This window comes from Tiliqua scincoides, chromosome 9 (genome assembly GCF_035046505.1).
Source record: "Tiliqua scincoides isolate rTilSci1 chromosome 9, rTilSci1.hap2, whole genome shotgun sequence".
Lineage (NCBI taxonomy): Eukaryota > Metazoa > Chordata > Lepidosauria > Squamata > Scincidae > Tiliqua > Tiliqua scincoides.
This window is the reverse complement of record NC_089829.1, coordinates 4,007,632-4,030,276: the sequence shown is the minus strand read 5'-3', so window position 1 is coordinate 4,030,276 and position 22,645 is coordinate 4,007,632. Positions and strand designations below refer to the sequence as shown.

The 22,645-nt window shown below is 47.0% G+C and overlaps 1 protein-coding gene across 2 annotated transcripts in view; it reads left to right on the top strand.

Annotated features, from left to right (window-relative positions):
* Positions 1-22,645, top strand: part of PEX14 (peroxisomal biogenesis factor 14) — a 121,392-nt gene that overhangs the window by 58,721 nt on the left and 40,026 nt on the right. Inside the window, exon 3 of one of the 2 annotated variants that reach the window (XM_066637302.1) lies at positions 1,669-1,753. In XM_066637302.1, coding sequence (XP_066493399.1) covers positions 1,669-1,753 — 85 coding nt within the window. Of the gene's footprint in view, positions 1-1,668; positions 1,754-22,645 lie in introns of those variants that run through there. The other variant, XM_066637303.1, reaches the window with a different exon arrangement.

Below are 22,645 nucleotides of genomic sequence, written 5' to 3'. Positions count from 1 at the left end.
AATCATTTAAACTACACCTGCTATTATGTTTTTTTAAGCCATTATGCATGTTGGATAGATGGTAATTCATGTTTATTGCATTGTCCGATGGATCCGTTTTGCCTACACGAGTCTGATTAATGTATTTAAAGAAATAAGAGATGCAATTTAAAAGGGGGGGGGGAGAAATATACATACACAACATTGATGGAATGCACCAAGGAGTACATCAAAAGGGCCATTAACGCCCATCAGAAATCTATTCCTTGACCTGAGATGCATGTTTGAAAGCCAGGTGAAGAGGAGTGTTTGCTTGAGTGGTAGCAGAAGGCTTGGGTGGGGTTTCCGCATGTCAAACAGCCTTGGCTGTAAGACCCGTTGTAGCTGGCCTTTCCCTTGAAGTTCTTGTTGTTCAAAAGACTGCAGCAACATCAGATAGTTTCCTCCACTTCTGGAAGCATAAGGTCTTGAGAACAAAGTGGTTGACCAACTGGATGTGGGTCAGATACAGGAAGCAACAGTGCAGAGTGCCACTTTCAGCCTGGCAGGCATTCTGACATTCATTAGGCAGGGCTTTCTCCCTGGGACAAGAAGAGCAGGTGGTTGTGGTGAGACTTTTAGAGACTGACCTCAGAACACTGGAAGAGAGCTTTTGAGTCTCCCAAAGCAAAATTCAAAATAAGACGTCCTGCTCCCAGGCTGTTTTTAATGGTGTTCGTGTGAATGTGTGTGTTTAATCAAGAGAGGAAATGGGGACAGCCATGCTTCACTTGATCTTGCTACAGGGATTAAGTTGCAAATAACAATTCTCAACATTTATACACTGTGTTTTTAATATACTGTACAAAGTAGTTCATATACATATACATTTCAGCAGTAATCCTTAATACAGCCCTGTATTATCCTCCATAGTGCAGACTGGGGCAGGGTGAGTGAGAGAGGGAGAACTCGGCAAGAGTGTCTGAGGCTGTCCCATAAGTATTCTAATTCTCAAATTGGCTGCCAAAAAACACTGAGAAACTGAATCAATCCATTTGGGGGCCTGAAAAATTAGCTGGCTTGCTTTTGAAATCATGTGGCGCTTTGTCATTTTTTTCAGACACAGCTTTGCAAATCTATAGGAAAGCAAGCCTGCAGAATTCATAAAATATAATTATGGTATGCGAATGGTGGAAAACTTGGAGAGCTGAACGCATAGTAAACATTAGCAACTTTTAGTTTCTTATCCATTATCTTAAACTTTTTTCTTGTATTTTTCAAACTTCGCTTTGCGCTTATGAGGACTAAAAACATGTGGAAGAGCTGTGATTTTTCATTTATTCTTAAGTGGAATAAATGGATGTATGGCCCAGCCAAAAAAGGGGGGGTGTAGTTTGTGCTGCACCTCGTCCACTCTGGATCTAACTCCTGGATTAAACTGTTGATATTGTATAATCTCAATGAACCTTTAATCTCAGTATTTCACCTGTGTTCATGCCTTCTTTTTAGCTGGGCATTTCATACTGGATTTTGTTGCCTTGGTTATGATGTTCAGTGTGTGTGTGTGTGTGTGTGTGTGTGTGTGTGTGTGTGTGTGTGTGTGTGTGTGTGTGTGTGTGTGTGTGTGAGCTAGAGAATTCTGACTGTTCCAAACTTCAAATTTGTTCTCTCTTTTCCTCTTTTCCCCCCAAATCCCTGCCTGCGACGTAGATTGCGACAGCAGTGAAGTTTCTGCAGAACCCGCGAGTCCGCCAAAGCCCACTTGCCACCCGAAGAGCGTTTCTTAAAAAGAAAGGTATGAAATCACGATTGTTCTGCCACGGCTTTCAACCTGTCTGCTATAATACGTTTCTCCAGGCGAAACATCTGCAGTTCCTTTTGCCTTTCCTTGTATGATTTGCTGTCTTGCTGTTTTTTTTCCTCCCTGCTTGTCATCCTAACTCTGGAAATGCTTTCGTGTGTCTTGAGGAAGGGCCTATTGTTTCTCAAACCAGGGAGGAGGCAGATGCTGTTAGTGGAATGTGACACAACAGAGCAACTTGCCCTGCAAACTTCCGAGTTAACAGCCTCTCAGAAGGAGGAATAGTTTAGCATTACGGACTCTTCGGTCCATTCTGGTTCCTTAACGGTATTTGCTGTAAGACGACTGGCTGCGGGTGAAATGGTCAATGGCTTCAGAAGAGAGCTAGGCCACACAGTGAAGGGCATGGGCCGCAGTAGGCGTAAACAAGGTCAGGTTAAGGTTAAACCTGGAGTCACCCTGCCTTTCACCATCTAAAAGGGCAAGCGATTGACTGCCTGGTCCTTTCAGAAGCACAGAGGAACTGCATCTCAATAAACTCTGTGTCATTTTCAGCAAATGGAAGCTGCTCTGTTCGTGGCTCTGCACACCGTCCTTTTGCATTTCTTTTTCTTTCAAGGAATGAAAGTATCTTTTTGCTCTTTGATGATCCAGAGCATTAAAGCTTGCAGTTCAAGGGCAGCCATAGGTTTTTGTTTTGGTTTCCTTTTAAATCCACATTGCAGAATTTGGATGCTGGTTTGTGTTTTGTTTTCATTAAGCTTTCAGTGTCGTTCTTAACAAAAGCAAGTTTCTAGACCATACGATCATGAAAGAAAATACACTGGCAGGTTTTGGGGAATAAAACCAAACAGAGGATCAAACACACAAGTTAAAGGGTGTTTTGTTCTTGGCACAAGTGCCAGCCCATCTCTGAGGCTTTTTTGGTCCATGTCTGCTGGCCCTTATAAACCCATTTCTCTGTTGTTGTCCCCTTCGGTTTTTCTTTCCTGGTTTCAGATTCTCCCTTCTGTTCACAAAAAGTAAGGCCAATATCCAGTGGAAACTTTGGAACATGCTGAAAACCTTCCTCTCACTGATGTGGTAAAACTGTTCTGTGACTGTACCACTTCAGACTGCAGGTTCAGGGCTCCCATGATTGAATGCTCCTGCGCATAGTAAAGTAAGGTGAAGGCCTCTAACTTAAGTTATTATTACTATGAAGAATATTTATATACCACTTTTCAACAGGAGTAGTTCACAAAGTAGTTTACATAGTAAAATGAATCAAATGGTTCCCTGTCCCTAAAGGGCTCGCAATCTTAAACAAAATACAGAAGAGACACCAGCAACAGTCGTTGGCAAAAGATGTCATGCTGGACGTGTTCTGAATTTTCTGCGTACAGCACTGGTTCCCAATCTTTAGGAGCTTGCGGGCCACTGAGGCAAAAATTGAAATTGTCGTGGACCACAGGTAGCTGTGGGTGGCCTGGTGGTAACCCTCTCTGGTAGTCTGTCTCCCAAGCACTCCTCCACAGACTATCAAAAAGGATGGAAAATGGACCAACCCTCAGCCTCAGCTGACACTTCAGTGGCTGTGGGCAGTCCATTCTCTGCCCGCTTTGGTGGTCTGTAGGAGATTGCTTGCTCAGCAAGACACTGGAAGTGATCAAAGGTGGTTTTTTTCTTGAGACCTTGCGGACCTATTCTCAGGGTCTCGCAGACCACCTGTAGTCCACGGACCATAGGGTGGTAACCAGTGATATACAGGAATTAAACCTTTTTCTTAAATGCAGAAGTGTTCATTTGTGCGAGCTGCTAACTGCACTTTGAAGTGGTACAGCCCAGATGCAAGTTCAGTACCTGAATGAGAACTAGACCTTCTTAACTTGTAACTAGCGACAGTCCCTCTTGTCTACTCTTGGTGCCTGGTACTTCACTGTCTCTGTTTCTTGTCTCGTTCAAAGATTAGTAGTGTATGAAGAATGGTCAGAATTTGTCTGCCCTGACTGGCAACATTTCTCCAGAGTTCCAGATGGGAATCTTCTTTCCCAGTCCTACCTATAGCTGCTGGGAAGTCCTACCTATGAAACTGGGAACTTCTACATGCAAAACAGGGGCCTTCCACTGAGCTATGAATGCATCCATAAGAGAATCTTAAGGGCTCCCTGTTAATGTTCTATCTGTTCCTAGAGTTATCATTCTTCTCTTTACATATTCTCTAGAAGTTAAATTTCAAAGTGGGGAGTGGATGCATCTTGTCTCTTGCTCATGTGCAAACACGTGAATGTGTGCACATGAACAGGAAAGCACTGATGCAGTGTCCAAGCCTGCTATTTCACCCACTGCAGCTATTTTGAATAGGTGATAACTTCAAAGCAGGAAACTTACCTTTTCCTAGTTTGCCTTTTGGTTAAAGAACAAGAATATTTCAGCTTTTAAACAAATGGAAGCCAGGCGAAGATAATGTAAATTATGGAGACAGAGGAGACCTTTCAGAAATAGGTGATAACTGGTTGGAGGGTTCAAGCAGGAGGCCTCCATTTTCATCTCAGGATGGTCCTTAACCTGTTAGTTTCAGTGGATATTCTTTAGGTAATTCAAGTGTTCTTTTTAAAAATCCTGTCTCTCCTCTTAAGGTTCTCTGGGTGGCTCTTTTCCGCTCCTACTTAATCTTCACACTGATCCTGTAGGGACAGGTTAAGCAGCAAAAGAGGGACTGGTCACTGAGGGCCTTGTGGCTGCACTGAGGATTTGAACCCGGGTTGTAGCCTAGCACTCCAACTGCCGCTCTGCACTGGCTTTGTGCCAGCTTCAGTATTTTGCATTGGGTTGTGGCCAAGTTGTGCAACGCCAGCAACTTGCACAAAGTTTGCGCCATTCCATGCCCAAAGTGTTGACCAGTTTGTGCCCTCCCTGTTGCAGAAATAAAGGTGGTCATTTTTTGTGTTTGGATTATGGGGCTTCTGGATATTGCCAGCCCATTGAGGTGCTCCTAGTTGTGGAAACAGCTTTTGAAAAGTCGCTGCTTGCAGGTCGGCTGTCTTCCTGTATGATTTTTTTTCTTTCTATTTTTTTTCCTTGAAATATGCAGACCTACAGGGAGTAATTAATCATAAAAGCTTTGGGATTTCAACTCTATCATCGAAGCAATGAAGCGGGGGGAAGCTGAGCCTAAAAGCCGGGCTGATTACCCAGAGTAACCTGATATGAAATCTATAAGTTGCCAAGAGATCCTTTAGCACCTCCCTCTCCACACACCCCCCCCCCCCACAAACAGCATACCCGGGGATATCGTGCAATATTATAACTGCCTGTACATCTTGCTGAAATGACCAGTTATTCCTTGTGTATTTCTCTCTTCCCACCCCCCATGTCCCCCCTTCCTTCCCAGTTCCTCTGTCTCTTTTCAACGCAGATGGGTTAGGATTTCATTTGCAAAAGGTATTTAGAGCAATTTAGAGACAAATGTCTCAGGTGTTTGTGCCACGTTCCCCCAGTGCTTCGTTGAGCATATTTTAGTATCTGGAGCTCCATCTAATCTGTTTAATTTTAATAAATCCCTGACTGGGAGAAGCGGAGATTGGGGTGGGGCGTCAGCGGCAGGGAAGCTGGTAAAGGAGGCCTGAAAAGAGACGCTGTGACCCGGATTAAAGCTTCTAATGAAGTACTTGGCTAATGATTACCAAAGGGGAAGAAAACCAACCCTGTTTGATGCAATGTTCTCTCTCTCTCTCTCTCTCTCTCTCTCTCTCTCTCTCTCTCTCTCTCTCTCTCTCTCTCTGTGTTTTTCTTTTCTTTTAATTTTCTGTTTAGCTGCCCTTTGCAATAGTTGTTTGCGCACATGCTAATTGTTTTTACACTGATTCCGTTGACGGTTTGTTTTGTCAAGTCTAGAAGGTGAATGGTGGCAGCCACCAATTCTGAGTCTGGACCTCAAGTTCTCCAAGGAGAACTTTCAACCCAAAATTGGTTTTTTCATCACCCATTTGCCTTTCACTACCACTGCCATGCTTCTTACCACTGGCAGAGGTGTAGATGGTAGCAGTGCATGAAAGGGCCTTTTTAGTGGTGGCACCTTTCCATTATATGGAACTCCTGCCTTTGGAGATAGGATTGGCTCCCCTTCTGCCCATGTTTCTGTCAGCTGCTAAAGACCCGTCTGCTGTGCCTAGCCTTTGAGATGTAGTGCTTGATTCTCTGCCATAAAGGATGATGATTTTGGTCCTCTTGTGTTCTGATGCTGCACTTGTGTGTGTTCACTTTTTCAGGGGTTTCACTTTTTCAGTTATGGTTTTTTTTTTGTGTGTGTGTGTGGGTTCTGAAGAGGGCAGCAAACATGGTGAGGGGCCTGGGAAAAATTCTAAGGAGAAACAGTTAAGAGCTTGATATGTTTTGCATGGAGATGAGGAGTCTTGGGGGAGACAGGATAGCTGTCTTCCAGCTCTGAAGGGCTGTCATGCAGGAGGAGAGGACTTGTTCTCAGTGGCTCCTGAGGACAAGGCTTGAACTAATGAGTTGAAAATACATGAAAGTAGATGGAGACTAGACACATGAAAGCATTTCCTAAGAATAAGAGCTCTCTGGCAGAGGATCGGTCTACCTTGTGCAGTTGTGGGCTGTCCCTTGCTGGAAGTTTTCATGCAGAGCTTGTTGGCCACCTGTCAGGAAGATTATAATAGTTGCCTGTTACACTGGTTAGACTAGATGATCTCAAAAATACCTTCCAATGATTGTCTCAAATGCCTCATATGATTGTCTACTCTACTGTCTTGAATACCAACCTTATTGGAAGGAGAAAGGCAGGATAAAAAGTTTTTGAAACAGATGAATGTTTGTCCCTTCCCCAGCCTCCAAAAATCCACTCAGTGCCCCACCATTTTGCCATCCATGCAATCTGCATTGACCTTGATATCACTGGGTCATTGGGGCCAGTCTCCTGATAGTTTAGGAACTGGAGAGGGCAAGAGAGATTCCCAGTATTTGCCAAATCTTTTGAAAGTGGCATGGATCACACATATCTTAAACTTCCAAGCGAAGGGGAGGCATTTAATGAGAAACGTGCGCACGTGTGTGTGCATTCCCCCCTCTTTAAAGCTTTATACTGGCGCTTGGGGTAATTTACGGCTTTCCTTCCTTCTGTTGTAGACTTTTTCAAACGAATCCAGAGGAACAGCTGTTTCCCTTCTGTATATCTTAAGGGGAGGAGGCCCTACTTAAAAAGAAAAAAAGTGTCATTTTGCTACAAGAAACTGTCAGTGACATGAGCCATGGAACTGAGCACCATAAGAGGGGTTTAAACCTTTCTTAAAATCTGCTTTTTCTCCTTTTGCTGCAGTGCTGTAAGTCTTAGTGAGTTGATATGATATCAATCCTGGGAGGCTGAAATGCTTAGATTGGGGGGAAAAAAATTGTTCTGGGATGTACTTCAGCAAGTGTGCAACACCATGGGAATGAACAGGCGCTTCTCATGGAACTTTCCCACCCATGAGCCAATGAGTGGCGCCATTACACCTTGGCAGCCTTTGCCTAGAAGTGACAAATGGGCAGAGTCAGTGCCAGAAATGGGAGCCATGCACCTGGGCCCTTGTAGGAGTGGGCACATGTCGCAGAAGGGGGGGACATCCCAGGCCTGTGTCAGAGCTGAGATGAAGGGGAAAGGCAAAGAGAATAAGCTCAGTAGTACAACACCTGCGTGGAAATGAGCTTGGCCAGGTCCAGACTCATTCAGATGTGAACGTAGCTTCTACCCAAAGAGGGAAAAGCCAGAGCAGGCTGAGCTGGGAGTACTGGGAGAAGGCAGTCATTGAGCCCTTACCCCCTCCCCCTGTTAAAACTCACCATAAGTAACCTCACTTACCTGTACTGCTTACCAGGGATAGGAACTTGAGTCAGGTGACTCAAGTCCGAGTCACGAAAGTCAGTGTTTTTTGCTGACTCATGTACACTCGAGTCACATGCATGGAAGACTTGGCAAAACTCTCAAGTCAAGGCCCCTGACTTGGCACTTGGTCCCCACACATGCAGACTCAGGTCTATCTGTGTCTGGGTGTTCTTGCTTACTGTTTTCACAGCTTGAAAAACCTTGTGGGGCCAGGCAAGCAACAGGGAAGTTCAAGCCAGGACGGAGGGAAGGGCTAATGTCTGCTTTTATGTCCGAGCAGGAGGGGGCGAGGTGGGAGCAGGCTCTCTTGCACATCTCTGAAGGAACCAATATCATTGGATGAAGGATGGGAGGTCTGACTTGTTTCTTTGGATGAGGGAGGGCAGACAGAGGAGCCGAGGGAGTTCTTGACTTAGAATTGGCTGGAGAAGCCCAAGGAAAAAGCAGGCAGGGAAGTGTGTGTGTGTGTGGGAGTTTGTAGAGATCACGCTTTCCAATCACATGGCTGCTGTGTGTTCCATTGTTACTGGGGGTTGGAAGTCCCATTGAATGACTGGCTGCAGTGGGAATAGTGCATACATCTGAATAGAGCTGCAAAGGACTGGCTTGTTCTAGTAAGCCTCGCAGCTGCTGCACGTGACCCTCCTCCCTCTTGCCGCTTCTGTCTTTTCTTTCTTGCAGTTCGTCCCACCCCCACCTTGTTTACAGATGGGATGGGGACAGCAGGGGAGTGTTTAAAGAGAACTCCAGCACACACACCCCAGCAGCAGCCCCGGTTTTTTTTTCCCCACGCCTGACATGTGTATCAAAAAGACTCGCAGAAATGCTCCATGCAACTCAGAAAGTGCCCCCATTAGAACTCATTTTCAACTTGAGTCATGGGGCAGAGACTCATGACTTGACAAGTCAAGTCAAGCCATGCTGAATTTGCCCATCCCTGCTACTTACCTGTTTCTGTTTGGTTTCTCTGGGCAGCTTGCCAGGGACTTGTGATCTCTGAAGCTTGGGATCTCTGAAGCTGCATCTTACTCCAGTGGTTCCCAAATTTACCCTGATCATGGCACCCTTCTTTAACCATGCCCTTTTGTGGTAGCACTGTGGGAGGATGAGACGGCTGCCAACACTCCCCTGAGATCATATATGATCTCAGTGCAGCTAAGATGGAGGAACTCAGGAGAGCCGGGAAGGCCACTGGGGAAGGCCACTTGCTGCATCCCTGTGAGTTCTCCCCTGGGGCACTGTGACGTGCAGTTTGGGAACCATTGCCTTACCGTGTAAGCAGGTATTTATGATCAGCTGTCGTATCATCCTCTAGAACAAACTTTTGCCCTCAGTGTTAGAACAGTCATAAGTAGGAATACTCAAGCCTGAATTGTATACCTCAGAGAGCAGGGAGCCAGTGCTTAATCCACAGTGTTGTCAGTTCAAATCCTGAAGTGCGCAAAATACCTCCTCTCTTTCAGGTCAGTCCTTCTGCCCACTCCGTTTTGACACTGCTTAGAAACAGTGTCTGAAGAACAGCAAGCAGGAACCACGATGGAATTAACTAGCTCCTATTTGTGCTGCTTAACTTCCACACCGTAGAGGCTTCTTGGGTACCTTGGAGTGGAGCCCATTTGAAGGATGAATTAAGCAAGGCAAGAACTGGCCTAAGACCTCAGGAGGGCCAGTAAGCGCCAAAGAGCGCTTGGCTACGTGTGCCTAATACAGCAAACAAACTGCTCCCTACGGGGTGACAGTCTCTTATTTGGAGAGATGAGTAGGAGGTCAAGGGAAACCTTGCCCTTTTGTGTGTTGGTTTCATTAATCTGCTTCATTACCTACACTGGACAGGAGGAAGCAGAGCCCCTGGGAAGAAGCAGAGGGTGGAAAGCCTTTCCGGGGTTCTGGGGTTCTCCCCTCCCACGGGTCCGCTGTGGCTATTTTCATTTGGTTACATTGCTGGAGGTTGTGACAGCAAAGTGAGGACCAAGAGAAAGCTGCTTGCCAAGCCCAGGGAGAGAAAACAGCTGGCACAGAGGACCCTAAAACTGCCAATCCTGTAATTAATTTGCCTCCTACACAACCCAGGAATGCAGCTCATTCATGTTGCAATAAGCCTTGGCTTCGCTTGGAACTGCTCCCTGTCGAGCTGGAGGCCTGTGCGATGACACTCATTGCTGGAAATTGCCCTCGTGTGTATCGGGGCCCAACCATGTTTTTAAAAAACAGAAATATTGATGGATGCCTCATTGCTCTTTCCCTGGGCCCCCAAGCCCTGTAAGAAAAAATGAATGGGGGCAAAAATCACTGGTGTTTTCCCATGAAGTATTCTCTGTTGAAATGGCAGATAAAACAATTTAACACACTTCCCAATAATGCATCTGTTGGCCTTTGCCCTTTAGATATTTGTCTTAGTATGAATCTGGATCCTTAGCGCAGACACTGTTTTAAAGTGCTGCCAATTCAAAGCGAAGAAGTTATGTCGATGGAGGACACCCAGGCACCTTAGCAGGTGGCTAAGGCTGTGATGAGGTCTGCATTTATCTGAGAGTGGGCCCTACTGGTCACAGTGGGTCTGCTACTTGGGAGCACGAGGTCTGGGCTACAAGCTGACACTGGCCTTCACTGACTGTGGCCTTCACTGACTGGTGGGAGAAGCAGGTGCTATAATTGTGTGTAGAGGGCTTTGAGTTTCACAAGAGGGAACTTTGAAATGAGGTTGCCTGGATTTGGAAGATTCCTCCAGTGGGTGCAGGAGGGGGTGGGAGCTGTCAACAACTGTCCTCCATATGCATCTACGCTTCCATTAGGAACTGGAGGTGAGGGTCTCTTGGGTGTTTTTCCTATAAAATTTTAGAAGACCGCTTCAGCAGTGGCCCCCACAATGAGGAATTCCCTGCCCCCTCGTGTTCATCCATTTTCCTTCTTGCCAGTGTTTTGGTGTGGGTTGAAGACCTGCTTCCTTTCAGAAGGTGTTTTGTGAGATTTAATGATCTGTTAGCACTCGCAAAGTTCTGCTGCTTTATGTCCTGGGGTTTGTTTTAATTGATGCTCCTGTCGTTTGGCGATGCTTTGTATTGGCTTGCTTTTATCATGTTGTAAGCTGCCTTGAGTACCTAAAAAGAGAAGGGCAGGAGAAGTACATTTTTAATGATCATCTGGGTTCCTGATTGCATGGAGAAACCTTGTGTGTTTTAGATGTCTCTGGTCCCCATTCCACACATTCAGTTGAACTCATGGATATCTCATAGGGGGCTTGGTCGGGGGTCATGAAGACCCTGGTTTGGCTGGAGTGTGGTGTCCCACTTCCTCCACTACTTGTTTACTGAGGGCACGGAGAGACTGTGGAATAGTACCCTCAGGCATATGACTAAAACTGATAATTTAAAGAATAAAGTATGTTGCTTTTAGGTGATGTGCACCCAGATCTCAGCAGGCACCATTTAAGGGGCATGGTTTTCTGTGTGTGATGGAGAGAGAATTGGCTCTTCTTGGATGTTATTGAAGGAGGCTTTCCCTCTTGTGTGCAAGAGAACAGGAAGGTGTGTCTTCTTTTTATATGTGAGGGAATGCCTCTTCTAATACAATTTCAGATGTTTCCTCCTGTGTAAGAGGTGAGAAGGAATTACTCTTCTCGGCTGATGCCTATCTCCAAATTATAAAATATGTATATATTTTAAATCTGGTGCTTGATCAGGAGCAGCTTTTTAATTGATCACAAAGTTTTAGTCTTAGTATTTTTCAGCTCAACTCATAGTCTGCTTTATGGACTATGCCACATATCCTTATCATTAATTGGCCTAGTTAAAACCAGGTGGAGTACAAAATGTTAATCAGACATTCTGTTCTCCCAGGAGTCCAGCGGAAAGTTTGCTCAGGAAACCCCACCAGAAATTCTCTGTAAGAAAGAAAATCTGCTCAGTCACCTGTGCCTGGAGTTCTGTGTAACCAGAAAGCTGGCATTCACAGCATTTTGTCCTAGGCTCTTTTTCCAGCTGTGTCATGTGTGACTGCGTCAGTGCCTGACTTTCTGAATTTGCATATGCTTCCAGCTGCCTGCCTCCTTCCCTTCCCACTGGCTTTCCAAAATGGGAGGGATTTGGAGGCAAAGCGCCACCTGAAGGGGGAGCGGGTTCTAAATTAGCTCTCTCACTCTTTTATTACTTTACTTTTTCATAATTTCTTTCCATTTCATGATGCTGTTTGCCTGTCCTTGAATGGAAGCTTGTTACCATGAAAGCTTTTTTAGCATTGATTTCATAAGCGCCTTAATTTAATAGCTCCGTCATTACTGAGAAGCCCTGAGAGTGAGGCCTGAGCTTTTCCAGGTCACTGACCTTTTAATTACAAACCTTGTTCTGATGGCCAGGTTATCGACTGGACAGCTCCCAGATTGCACTCCTTAGGATAGAAATGGAAACAGCACGGTTTCCTCCCCGGCTTCCAGGAAGGGAAAGAGGAGGAGGAGGAGGAGGACGAGAGGTAGAGGAGGAGGAGGAAAGTGTGTGTGTGTGTGGGGGGGGGAGAACAGTAACCTCCTGCGTTTCTAAAATTAATTTTCTCCTTCAGCTTTGTAATTAATTTTTCAGAAGTGTCACAATGAGGTTCAAGTCATTTTTTTCCTTGCAAAGCAAAGGGCAAATTGCTCTATTCCTCACCCTGGAGGCAGTGTTCGACAGAAGATTCCTTTTGCAAGGCAGGTGACCAAGAGCTGCCTGCCATGCAAGGCTCTGTGCATCTTCCCCTCATGTTTCTAGTACAAGTTTCTAGTCCTCATGCTTTTGCGTTTTTCTTTTAACCTATTCAGGTAGCAGCTAAGAAGCTTGCAGTCATTTACACCAGTGATTTTTGAGTATTAATACATTATGATCCCTTATAAGAAGTGTGTGTACTTAAATGTAAATATTCATCCCATTAAATCTACACAATAATAATCTCACCTCCTTAAATGTTCACTATCCTGCTCTCTTCTTGTTTATGTCTATGCTGTGCAAGCTCAACTTTGGCCCCTCTACTCCACCGAATATTCTTTAGTTCTCCAGGAAGACCCTTCACAGACATCGGAAGCCCTTGCAAGCAATGGAAATGGGGCTGACCTCCATGACAGCAGATTCTGGCAGTGCTGCAATGGGAAAAGGGAGCAGCAGTGGCTGGGAGAAGTGGCACCATTTTGTGCTTGCTCTGGTGTCAGCGATGCATCTCCTCAACCAACCAGGCAGGGGAAAGAGAGCTTCTTGCCTTGCCAGAGGAGGCACAATAGAAGTAGGGCAAAAAGATCTCCTTGGTAGCGTCTTAGGCTGTAGTGAGCAAGGAGCTACTAGGAGGAGGAACTGTGCTAGGAGGAACTGCGTGTTGCAAATCCCCTCTGCTCAAGAACAGAGGCCAGAGAAGGGCTGGGAGAGAGGCTCTGGACACATGATGTATCTATCCGCTTCCTCTAGTGCTCCTGATATCCATAGACTGTCTCAAGCAGCAGAAACAAATTTAGCTAAGGAGCTGTCCAGCAGGAGCAAAGTAGCCAAGACTAACTTCCAGCTGGCTTGGCGCTCAGGACCCAAAATGCACCCTGCCTGCCCTGCCTTTAGAAGCCGTCCTGTGCATTAGTGTGGCTGGGGAATTGGACCAGGGATGGTCCAGTGTAGTTGGGGATGGACCAGAAGCCACTGGACTAAAAGTGGGAGCCCTTGGTTCTATATGTGGTTGCCCTGTGGGGCAGGCTATCAGGCTCCAGGGTGATATAAACTTCCAGGGCAGGAAAAGGTTCTTAGGTTCTAGGCCTGCCCACCACCACCCCTGGACTGGCCGTTAGTCCCCTGCCAGTCAGGAAGAGCTGTAAAAAAAAGAGCTGCTTGTTTGACCTCAGACTTTGTCTGGGAAGCAACCTTGGCACTGGTGAGTTTGTTTTTCTTATTTGGCCTCGATTTCCTGACTTGCTCCTCTGGCTCCTGATCCCCAGGTACAACTGCTGTCTCTTGCTTCTCAGCTCCTGGTTCCTAGCTCTGGCTGCTGCTTCAAGGTCCCTGACAGCTCCCTGCAACTGCAGAAGATAACAGTGGTAGCCGTCAACCTAGTGCTGTTAAACTTTTCATGCCCGTGCTAAGGAGAGCTCCCGGCTGCCTGATCCTAGTACTCCAAATGGAGATAGGGAAATCACACCAGTGTGCTGGTTGGTTTATTCTTCTTTTTCTCTCCTTCCTGAAGTTGATTGAGAATCCTCATCCATCTGTGCTGAAAAGCTGTCTCCCTGTCTTGCCCATCTCACAGCTGCGCACCCAGGTCTATCCATCACATTGTCTCTTCCCCTCTGCCATCGGTTCTCCTGTGGCTTACCTTCTTCTTGCCATGAATCCTCTGCTTGTCTTAACTTTCAGCCAAATACAACATTCCCAGCTCTCTGCCATAAGGCATTCCCAGTGCACTCAGCCCCAAAGGGAAAATATTGGCCAGGACCCATTCCGTTCAGATGCACATTTTGGAAGTGCTGTTCCTTGCCTTCCTGTCAATCTCAAGATGTGTTCACATGAACACCTAGCAAGCTTTTAGGGCTTGGACACCTGTTCTCATTGACAGCCCCTTTTCAGCATGGAAAGAACCTTAGAGATCCTTCTTTCAAGAGGATTAGAGATCCTCCCCCTCCCCCATTCCTGAATTATTTGTTCATTACCCCACCCATTTCCAAGATGTATCACTTCACTAATAGAAGAATAAAATGTTGGACTTGATGAACCCTTGTTGATCTGATCCAGGTAGGTAGAAGGGCATTCAGCTTAATGGGATGGGCATATTAGGGTACTGAAACTGTGCAGAAGGCTACAATGAAAAAGTGTTAGAATTACGGTCATAATTTTGATTCTAGCTCTATGGAAAAATATATATTTTGCATTTTATTCTTTGTTAGAACATGCAACATTCACTGTTTGTATTGGCTTTTGGCACTTGCTTTTGAATTGGAGGTGTTCTGTGGAGAGTAACCGGATGTGTGCCTTTTTCGCCTCTCTCACCCTTCTGGTTTACGCCTTGTCCTTTGAGATCTACAGTGCTCTGAGACAGGATGCATGTTTCCTCATGCTCAGTCCCAACATGGTCTTTGTGTGCATGTGTCCTCCTTACATGCGCTTACCAACATGGCATCTGTAAGCAAGGCTGCTACATTTGGGCGGGCAACGCCAAAGCCGCCATGTGCACCTGCAGGGAAAGGAGCCTAGGGCTTGATTCTTAGCTATGGATGATGAGCAGCCGGAGTGCTGGATTGGCTGTGGTCCCTGGACCATACTTGGATCACCTCTGCCCTAAAAAGAGAGCAGGTCTGTCCGTGGCTGCTAATCGCAATGGCTGTGTGCTGCCTCTGAATCCCATTTGCAGGGGAGCCACGGTGGGAGGGAAGAATGCCTGAATTTCCTTCCTGGGCTTCCCTGAGGCGGTTGGTGGGCCACTGGGGGACAGAGGATGCTGGACTAGAGGGACGGGCCTGATCCAGCAGGGCATTTCTTTTGTTCTTTGAGATAGCTTGCAAACCCGTTAAGCTTTGGCTTGCAATACAGATTAAGGACAACAGTTGAAGGCTGTGTAGTTGTCGCTCTTCGTGCACTGTGTTATTTCTGAGCACCAGGCTGCTGGCTTGGAAATGGTGTCAGTGCATTCGTTCCAGGAGAAAATGTAAAAAGTGGCTGTTTCCATCCATCTGCAAGAACGACGGGTGGTTCAGAAGAAGGGGGGGGCGGAGCAGGCCTGGTGTGTGCCTTTTAAGTAATGTTTTCCAATGGGGTTTGATAAGTGCTCTCCACAACTTCCTGTCAGAAAAGATTCAAATCTCAGCGTTTCTTTCTCTCTTTCCTCCTTCCCGCGTGCAAGTCCGGAAAGCGAGCCACAAGAGGCAGCCCGCCCGCTCGCTGCTTTAATGATGTTGCATAGAAGCCATTGAGCGGGAGAGACTTGCAGGTCTGACATCCTCTAAATGTACGTTTATTTCTTCCATAACAGAAGGTACAAGTCACATTAACTATAATAGCCTCTCTTTCTCTGCCTCGGCCTTGCCCTGCGACTCTCTGCAAACCATTTAGAGGTGCAATTCACTGTGCAAGTGGGCTGGCTGGCTTGACAGCGCCAGCGGAGATGGAGAGTTTTGGGTCTTGTCCATCTGGTTCCTGGGTGGACTGAGAAAGTTTACCTCTATAATAATATAATAATAATAATACACAGTATTTATATACCGCCTTTCTTGGTCTTTATTCAAGACTTTATTCAAGGCGGTTTACACAGGCAGGCTTATTAAATCCACGCAGGGATTTTTACAAATTGAAAGAAGGTTCCTTCTTTCAAGAACCACCACATTCAAGGTGTTACACTCCGATCTGGTTTAACATTCTGGCCTCCATCCTCCCACACTCCGAGCAGATGGAACAGCTCAGCTGCAGCTTGCCAGCTGCTTCAAGGTCGCACGGTGCCGGTGGCCTCGAACTGGCGACCTTGTGGATGTTAATCTTCAGGCAAATGGAGGCTCTACCCTCTAGACCAGACCTCCTGCCCAGACCTCTATCTCAGTGATGCAGGGTCTGTCTGGGGCTGACGTGAGCAACAGTCTGTGAGGTGGGACAATCCCAGTTCAGATCTTGCCTCTGACATGGTTTTGCTCAAGGGCCTTGGGTGCAAGCTGCTTCCTATCTGTAAGTTGGGGGTTATAATATTGGTCTTATTCTACTCATATATCACTCTCTAGTTTCTGACTCCCCTTCCTAAGAGGCCTCTCAGGAGCGGTAGCCCAGCAGGCCTTCATGGGCCTCCCAGCTGGGTTGAAGAGCAGGCACAGACTCCAGAGTGGCAAGAACGCCACCCATTGATGAGCACTGGCAACCTGGCCCCACTCAGGGAAACAGCACCCAGTGTGTGCCAGGAGAGAGGCGGTTCCACTCCTAGAGCAGGCAATAGGAGCCAAGTGGCTGGCCCTGCTGTCAGAGAGGGCAAGCAGGCCAATGACAGCCTTCGGGGGCACGTAGGAGCAAGTGCACCTAGGGTGGCCTTGACAGGGGGGAGGAGGCAGTGAATTGGGTGGGGCAATTTATGAGATCTTGCAGGACACGCAAATGAAGCCACGTCTGAGGCTGGGGTGGGGGGCGACAGAGAAGGCAGACCCTGAGGAGGGGAATGCACTCTCTCCCTGTGCTGCAAGCAAAGCCCCGGTGGGTGGAGGAGGAGAAAGGTATGTAAGAACCCTTCCCCACTCACGTTTGGAGGCTCCCAGCAGAGGGGAAAAGAGGACACCAACTGGGCTGCTCACAGTGGGGTGACATTGCCATAGCTGCTGGTGCTTTAAGATAGAAAAGTGGGCAGGTCCCCTCCCTCCCCCTCATCTCATCTCGGGGGCAGGTTACACTGTGATACCGACTGGTCTCCGGTTCCCCTGGAGAGGACTACAGCTGAGCCAGGATCTGAACCCCCAACTCCCTACTCTGAATCCAGCCTGCCCTACTGCTTTTGGAGCTTCTTTGCTTCTTCCCCTCTGTTTGATGTGGTGTTTTCCTTTCCTCCCCATCTGGAGAAAACGAGCTTGCTGTCCTTCCCAGGCCTTCTTTCGACCCTGGCGGGGTGGGGGGACCTCACTGGGTCAGCCCCATTCACTCACTGTCCTCTCATTTCCCTGCTCCTTTGTGGTTTCTGTGGTTGCTGGTTGGGAGCAAGAGTTGCATGTTCAGAGGGAGAACTGAGTGTGCTTCTTTGGCTGGCTGTACGTTAGGTGGAAACTGGAAGCAGAGCAGGGTGAGCTGGAGGCCTTTGAATGTCACGCAACTACAGCCGAGGTGGGTTGCGTGCCTTCCGCTTCCAGCCCCGAAGCTCTGACCTTTCAGTTGCAAACCTCACCCCAGCTGATCACATAACTCTGCCGTCTCTGAGGAGGATGAGGGTTTTCTTTTGTCCTCCGAAATTTGGAATTGTGCTTTCCTGTGGGTGGGCGTGTACTAAGATGGGAAGGAGGGCTGAACTCATCTTATGGTTGCGGGGAGAATGTTTTGTTATTAATTGGTCCACTCTTCCTCCAGAGAGCTCAGGGTGGCATACGTGGATGGGGTTATTCCCCCTCTGTCTGCAGACACAATCTCAACTCTGACAACAGCCCTGTGAGGTAGGTTAGGGTGAAAGCAAGTTAAGGACCTAAGGCCCACTAACCAGTACTCTGCATCATTCATCTGTGGAATTCATTGCCACAAGATGTACAAATGGCCCCTAGCTTGGATGGTTGTGGAGGGGACTGGGCAAATTCATGGTCTGTCAATAGTTATGAGACACAATGGCTGTGTGCTACCTCCAGCCACTATATACAGGGGAGCGTCTCCTGCTTGAGAGCTTCCTGAGGTGGCTGATGGGCCACTGTAAAAAGTAGGATGATGAACTGCTGGGCCTTTGGCCTGATCCAGCAGGGCTTGTCTTGTTATATCCCTCAGCTGAGTAAAGGCGCCTGGACTTACTACCAGTTTGGGTGCAAATTGTGGTTCCTCAGAGTATGTGGTGTGACATAAACAGCCCCTCTGAGCACACACAAAGCACTTTCACGTCATCCTCAAAGAGCCTCAGCCGTGAAATTCTAGTGCTGATGCAGCCATGCCAGTGGGTCCAATGCAAAGGCTAATCAGCTGCCCTCTGAAGCTTGCTAAGAGGGCCGATTGGATAAGCAACCCGGTTAGCCTTCACTGCATTTGGCTTCAGGACCAGCGTGCACCTTGGCCTTTAAGAATTCGACCTTGTGCAAGGACAAGCAGACCCTTAGCCGCCACGCGTGTGTGTGCTTAATTCCTATTATCCCTGATTGCTTTCTTTTTTGCGAAATGAGAGACAGCCTGTGCTCCCCTGAAAGGAGAGACAGCTTCCCCGTGAAACCGGAGGCCCCCTCAATTAAAAAACGTTGACATGGTTTTGCCGTGCAAAATGCCTATTGCTTTCTAAGAGTCACCGAAAGGTAAATGGAGTACGCTCTGATCCTGGGAGGGGGGAGGAAGGGAGGTCGGGGCGATTGCATTACACAGTTTTCTAGAGCCTCTTGCAACAAATACATCGGTTATATTAAAAATTGCAATCATATCACATTTTCTCCCCTTCTCATTTTTAACAGTGCATCGCTGACCTCAGACGTCGGAATGGGTTTTATTGAATTTCGCTCCAGATGCACTGGTAGCCTGCTCCCAGCCTGCCTGCGATATTCATGTCCTTGCTGCCCACATGGAACTGCCCCCTTTTTATGGTGATAAACAAAATTAAATTTCTCCCCGTCAACCACTGACCTCCCTCACCTTTAAGGTTGCATCTTTGCAGCGGGAGACGAGAGGCGCCAGTTCGTGACTCATCTTGCTACCAGGGGAGGCTGGTGCGTGAGGACCGCTGAGCCAACGAAATATTGAAATAATTTTTGACTATTAGCAGTAATATCTATCCTTTTGTGGGAGACTTCCCCACCTCCGCATCAAGAGCTCTTAAGGTATTGAGGAAGGCACTGTTTTCCCTGTGTCATTCTGAAATAAGGGAGAGCAACCGACAGTGTCACAATCAGCGTATTGTAGCCTGTACGTTCTTGTTAAGGCTCTGAGAATTCTAGGGCTTATTTTAAAATCAACAGGCAGCTTTCTAGTCCATGAGGCTGTAGCTGCAGTGTCAAAAAGGCATTTTTTTGTGCCAGGAAGCCTCCAGAGGAAGTCCTCTTTCATATAAGCACTTAATTAAATTTTAAAATTAGAGGGGGGCTTGTGGCTCAGTGGGAGAGCACCTCCTTCTCATGCAGCAGATCCCAAGTTCAATCCCAGCATCTCCACACAAGGCAGAGAAAAATATCTAGACTATTGATAGATCTATCCTCTATGAAGTTGTCTTTCTAAAAGGCATCTAATCCTCTACCAACCTCTTGGGTCCTTGCCAAATGAAGGCTCAGGGTCCCTGGAATAAGGGCTGGTTCACATAAGTGTCTCCAGCACTTGATGACTGTACTCCATGGGAAGGCATTGCCTCTCAAGCCATGACTGACCAAAATATTTGAGAGGGCCTATATCTGCGACATTCCAACCACACGTGAGTCTCTATTGCACTTGTGAATAGTGCAATAGACCTATAACCTCCTATAGTGCTCCTATAACCTCCTATAGTGCTCCTCCTATAACCTCCTATAGTGCTCCTATAACCTCCTATAGTGCAGACCTATAGTGCTCTGACCTATAACCTCCATGAGTTCCTGGTTTACCCAGAAGCTAATCCTGACACATCCACCAGTGTCAGCCAGCCCATTGAGGTAGTTTGATCAAGCAGATGGTGGACATAAGTCTCAAATCTCAGTCCTGCTTTGAAAACAGTCCTTAAACAGATTGGGAGGTAGATAACTAAAGGCTCATGTCCTCCCATACATGGCTTCCAGTACACCGATCATCCACCCAGGCCTTGTTTCAGGTGCCCTCAGAGGCACAATGGAAGTCCACAAGGAGCAGGGACTTTTTGGTGGTGACACTGACCCTGTGGAATGCCCTTCTTGTTTGGGTCCAACAGGCCCCTGCCCTTCACTCCTTTAGCAGTCTGGTTGAAACCTGGCATTTTTGTTCATCTTTTGGGGAGCAAGTGAGGATTATAGTGGGGGTGGTGTTAGAGTGGCTTTCAGGGTTTTTTAACAAGACTTAACAAATCTTTAGTTTTGTTTGAAGGATTTATCGATTTGTACTTGGGTTTCTGGATGAAGAAAATGGCAAAAGTACACAAGACACTGAAGGGCCAACTTTCCAGCGCTGATGCAGCTGCAATGCAGCCCCGAGATAAGATAACAAATGTTCCCTTACCTTGAGGAGGCCTCTGTGACTACCTCCCCACTGCAGGATGCAGCACATGCTTCGTTGGCATGGCTGCACCAGAACTGGAAACGTAGATAAGTCTGGGCTCTAAGAAGCCTGGGGAACATTCCTTCCATTTTGCAGAGTTTCAGCAATTTTGGGGGGTGGGTAGGAAAGAACCTGGAGGGGCCAGCACTTGTGATGTTGGCACTCTGACCAGGGATCACCACCACCCTCATTTCCCAAAATCCTTTTAGTCAGGGCTGCCATTTGTCTTTGAGCACTGTATGAGGATGTAGCATCACTCTGAGGTAGTTCTGGGAAATGAAAATGGCAGCTGCCAAGAGGAACAGCAGCAAAATAATGGTAAACCGAGGTGGGTGAGGGGTCCAGCCCCTGTTTGTCCCCACAAACCCTCCATGAATTCAGTCCACAAGTTCTTATTTAGAGAACTTTCTAAAGCGTTTAGAAAACTCAACGCTGCAAGTTCATTTTGGGTTGTTTGGGCAGAAGAAGAAACGGTGCAGGGTATGTAAATGTTGCAGGTTGTGGCATTAAGAACACAAGTGCCTGCACTGCCTAGGCCAGAGTCCTGTTTCCAACAACGCCCAGCCAAAGGCCTCTCTCATGAGCAGGGCACCTGTGGGAGCAGGGCACCTCATCCTCAGCACCTGTGACTCAGAGGTATGCTGCATTTGCCCATGGAGGTTCTGCTCATGCTCACACCGCTGCCCCTGTATTGTGAGCAGATAAGCTGATGCAAAAATTAGATGCATGTGTGTGTTTGCGGCTCGCCCAAAGTCAGCCAGGAAGTCCTATGGCAGGAAATCAGATCCAGACCTGCAGCATGCAGTGGAACCCTTTTAATCCCTTCCTCCTTTCATTTCTAGGGAGCTGCTCTCCCTGCATTTGAAACGGAATAATCTCGCTAGATGAAAAGGGCAGGCTCTCCGGATTCTTTGGCATTTCGCCCTCCTTTGCCGCACTTCCCACAACCTTGTTCCTTGGTCATTGGCTTGGCATTTTAAAAAGTCGTTTTTTATCTCTCTCTCTCCCGTACGGTTGGGGAGAGACTCCATCCCCACTTGGTGCTCCTGGAACGGATGCTGAAAACTCAGAAATACGAAATGAGACGTTTTAAAAAGATTACTCTATGTGGTTTAAATTTAAATTAAAAAAAAAAAAAGGAAAGCCAAAGAGAGAAGCTATGTTTATGAGAACCAAAAAATAGCAGCTTCCATTACCATAATTAAATGGCAGCATTTAACCTATCAATGCTGTTGCACGGAGGCGAGAGATGAGCAGAGAGCAGCGTTTGGAGATGATCGCTGCAATCCTCAGGGGGGAATAAGAGCAGTTAAATAATTTGTTTGCGAGGTGCGTATTCCGTGTCGGCTAAAATGAGCGCCTGTGTTGGAAGTGCGGGGTGGGGGAGGGCTGTGGGGAGGAAGGCAGTGGGACTATATGTTTTCCAAGAATACCCTGGAGTTTAGTCTTTTACCAGCATCTGCACTGTCAATAAATCTGTAGCTGCCCATTGGTTACTAGTTGTCAGAGGAGTTGGGAGCTCACCTCCACAGTCTTGCATCATAAAGGCAGAAAGTTTGCTTCAAGCTTCTTTCTTTCTTTCTTCCCCACCCTCCACGGTCTGATGGCTCAGAAGAGCTTCAACAAGCATTAAGATGTAAGCAGAATAGTTGACGACGAACACCTTTCTCCTGCAGTTTTAAAATTGTTGGGGGGAGGCCTGGGGTTAGAGCATCTGCAATGGCCCCTACAATTCGCCCATCTCGAAATTAAAAACAAACAAACAAAAACCTGGAAAAGTGCCAGAAAGCAGGATTGTGGAGTATGTTCTGTATGATGAACGGTGCTGCGTTTGGGGCTTTTAAGTTTGGAAACATGGCAAACACAATAATATACAATACACAATTATACACAATAATACAGTATAATTCTATATTGTATGGAGAGTAGGAAGGAGTTTCTTTCTCTCTTTCATAATACTAGAACTTGTGACAGGAAGTGGTGGAATAAAATTGATTGGCAGGAGGTTTGGACAAATGAATTTTATGCAGCATACAGTTGTGGAACTTACTGCCACAAGATGATCACTAGCGTAAGGTAGCTTTAAAGGGATTAGGAAGTTTCACAAAGGAGAAAGGGATAGCCATCTCTATCCCTGGCTAGTAGCCATTCTTCTAACATGGAGCGTCTACGTTCAGAGGCAGTCTACCTCTGCATGCCGGT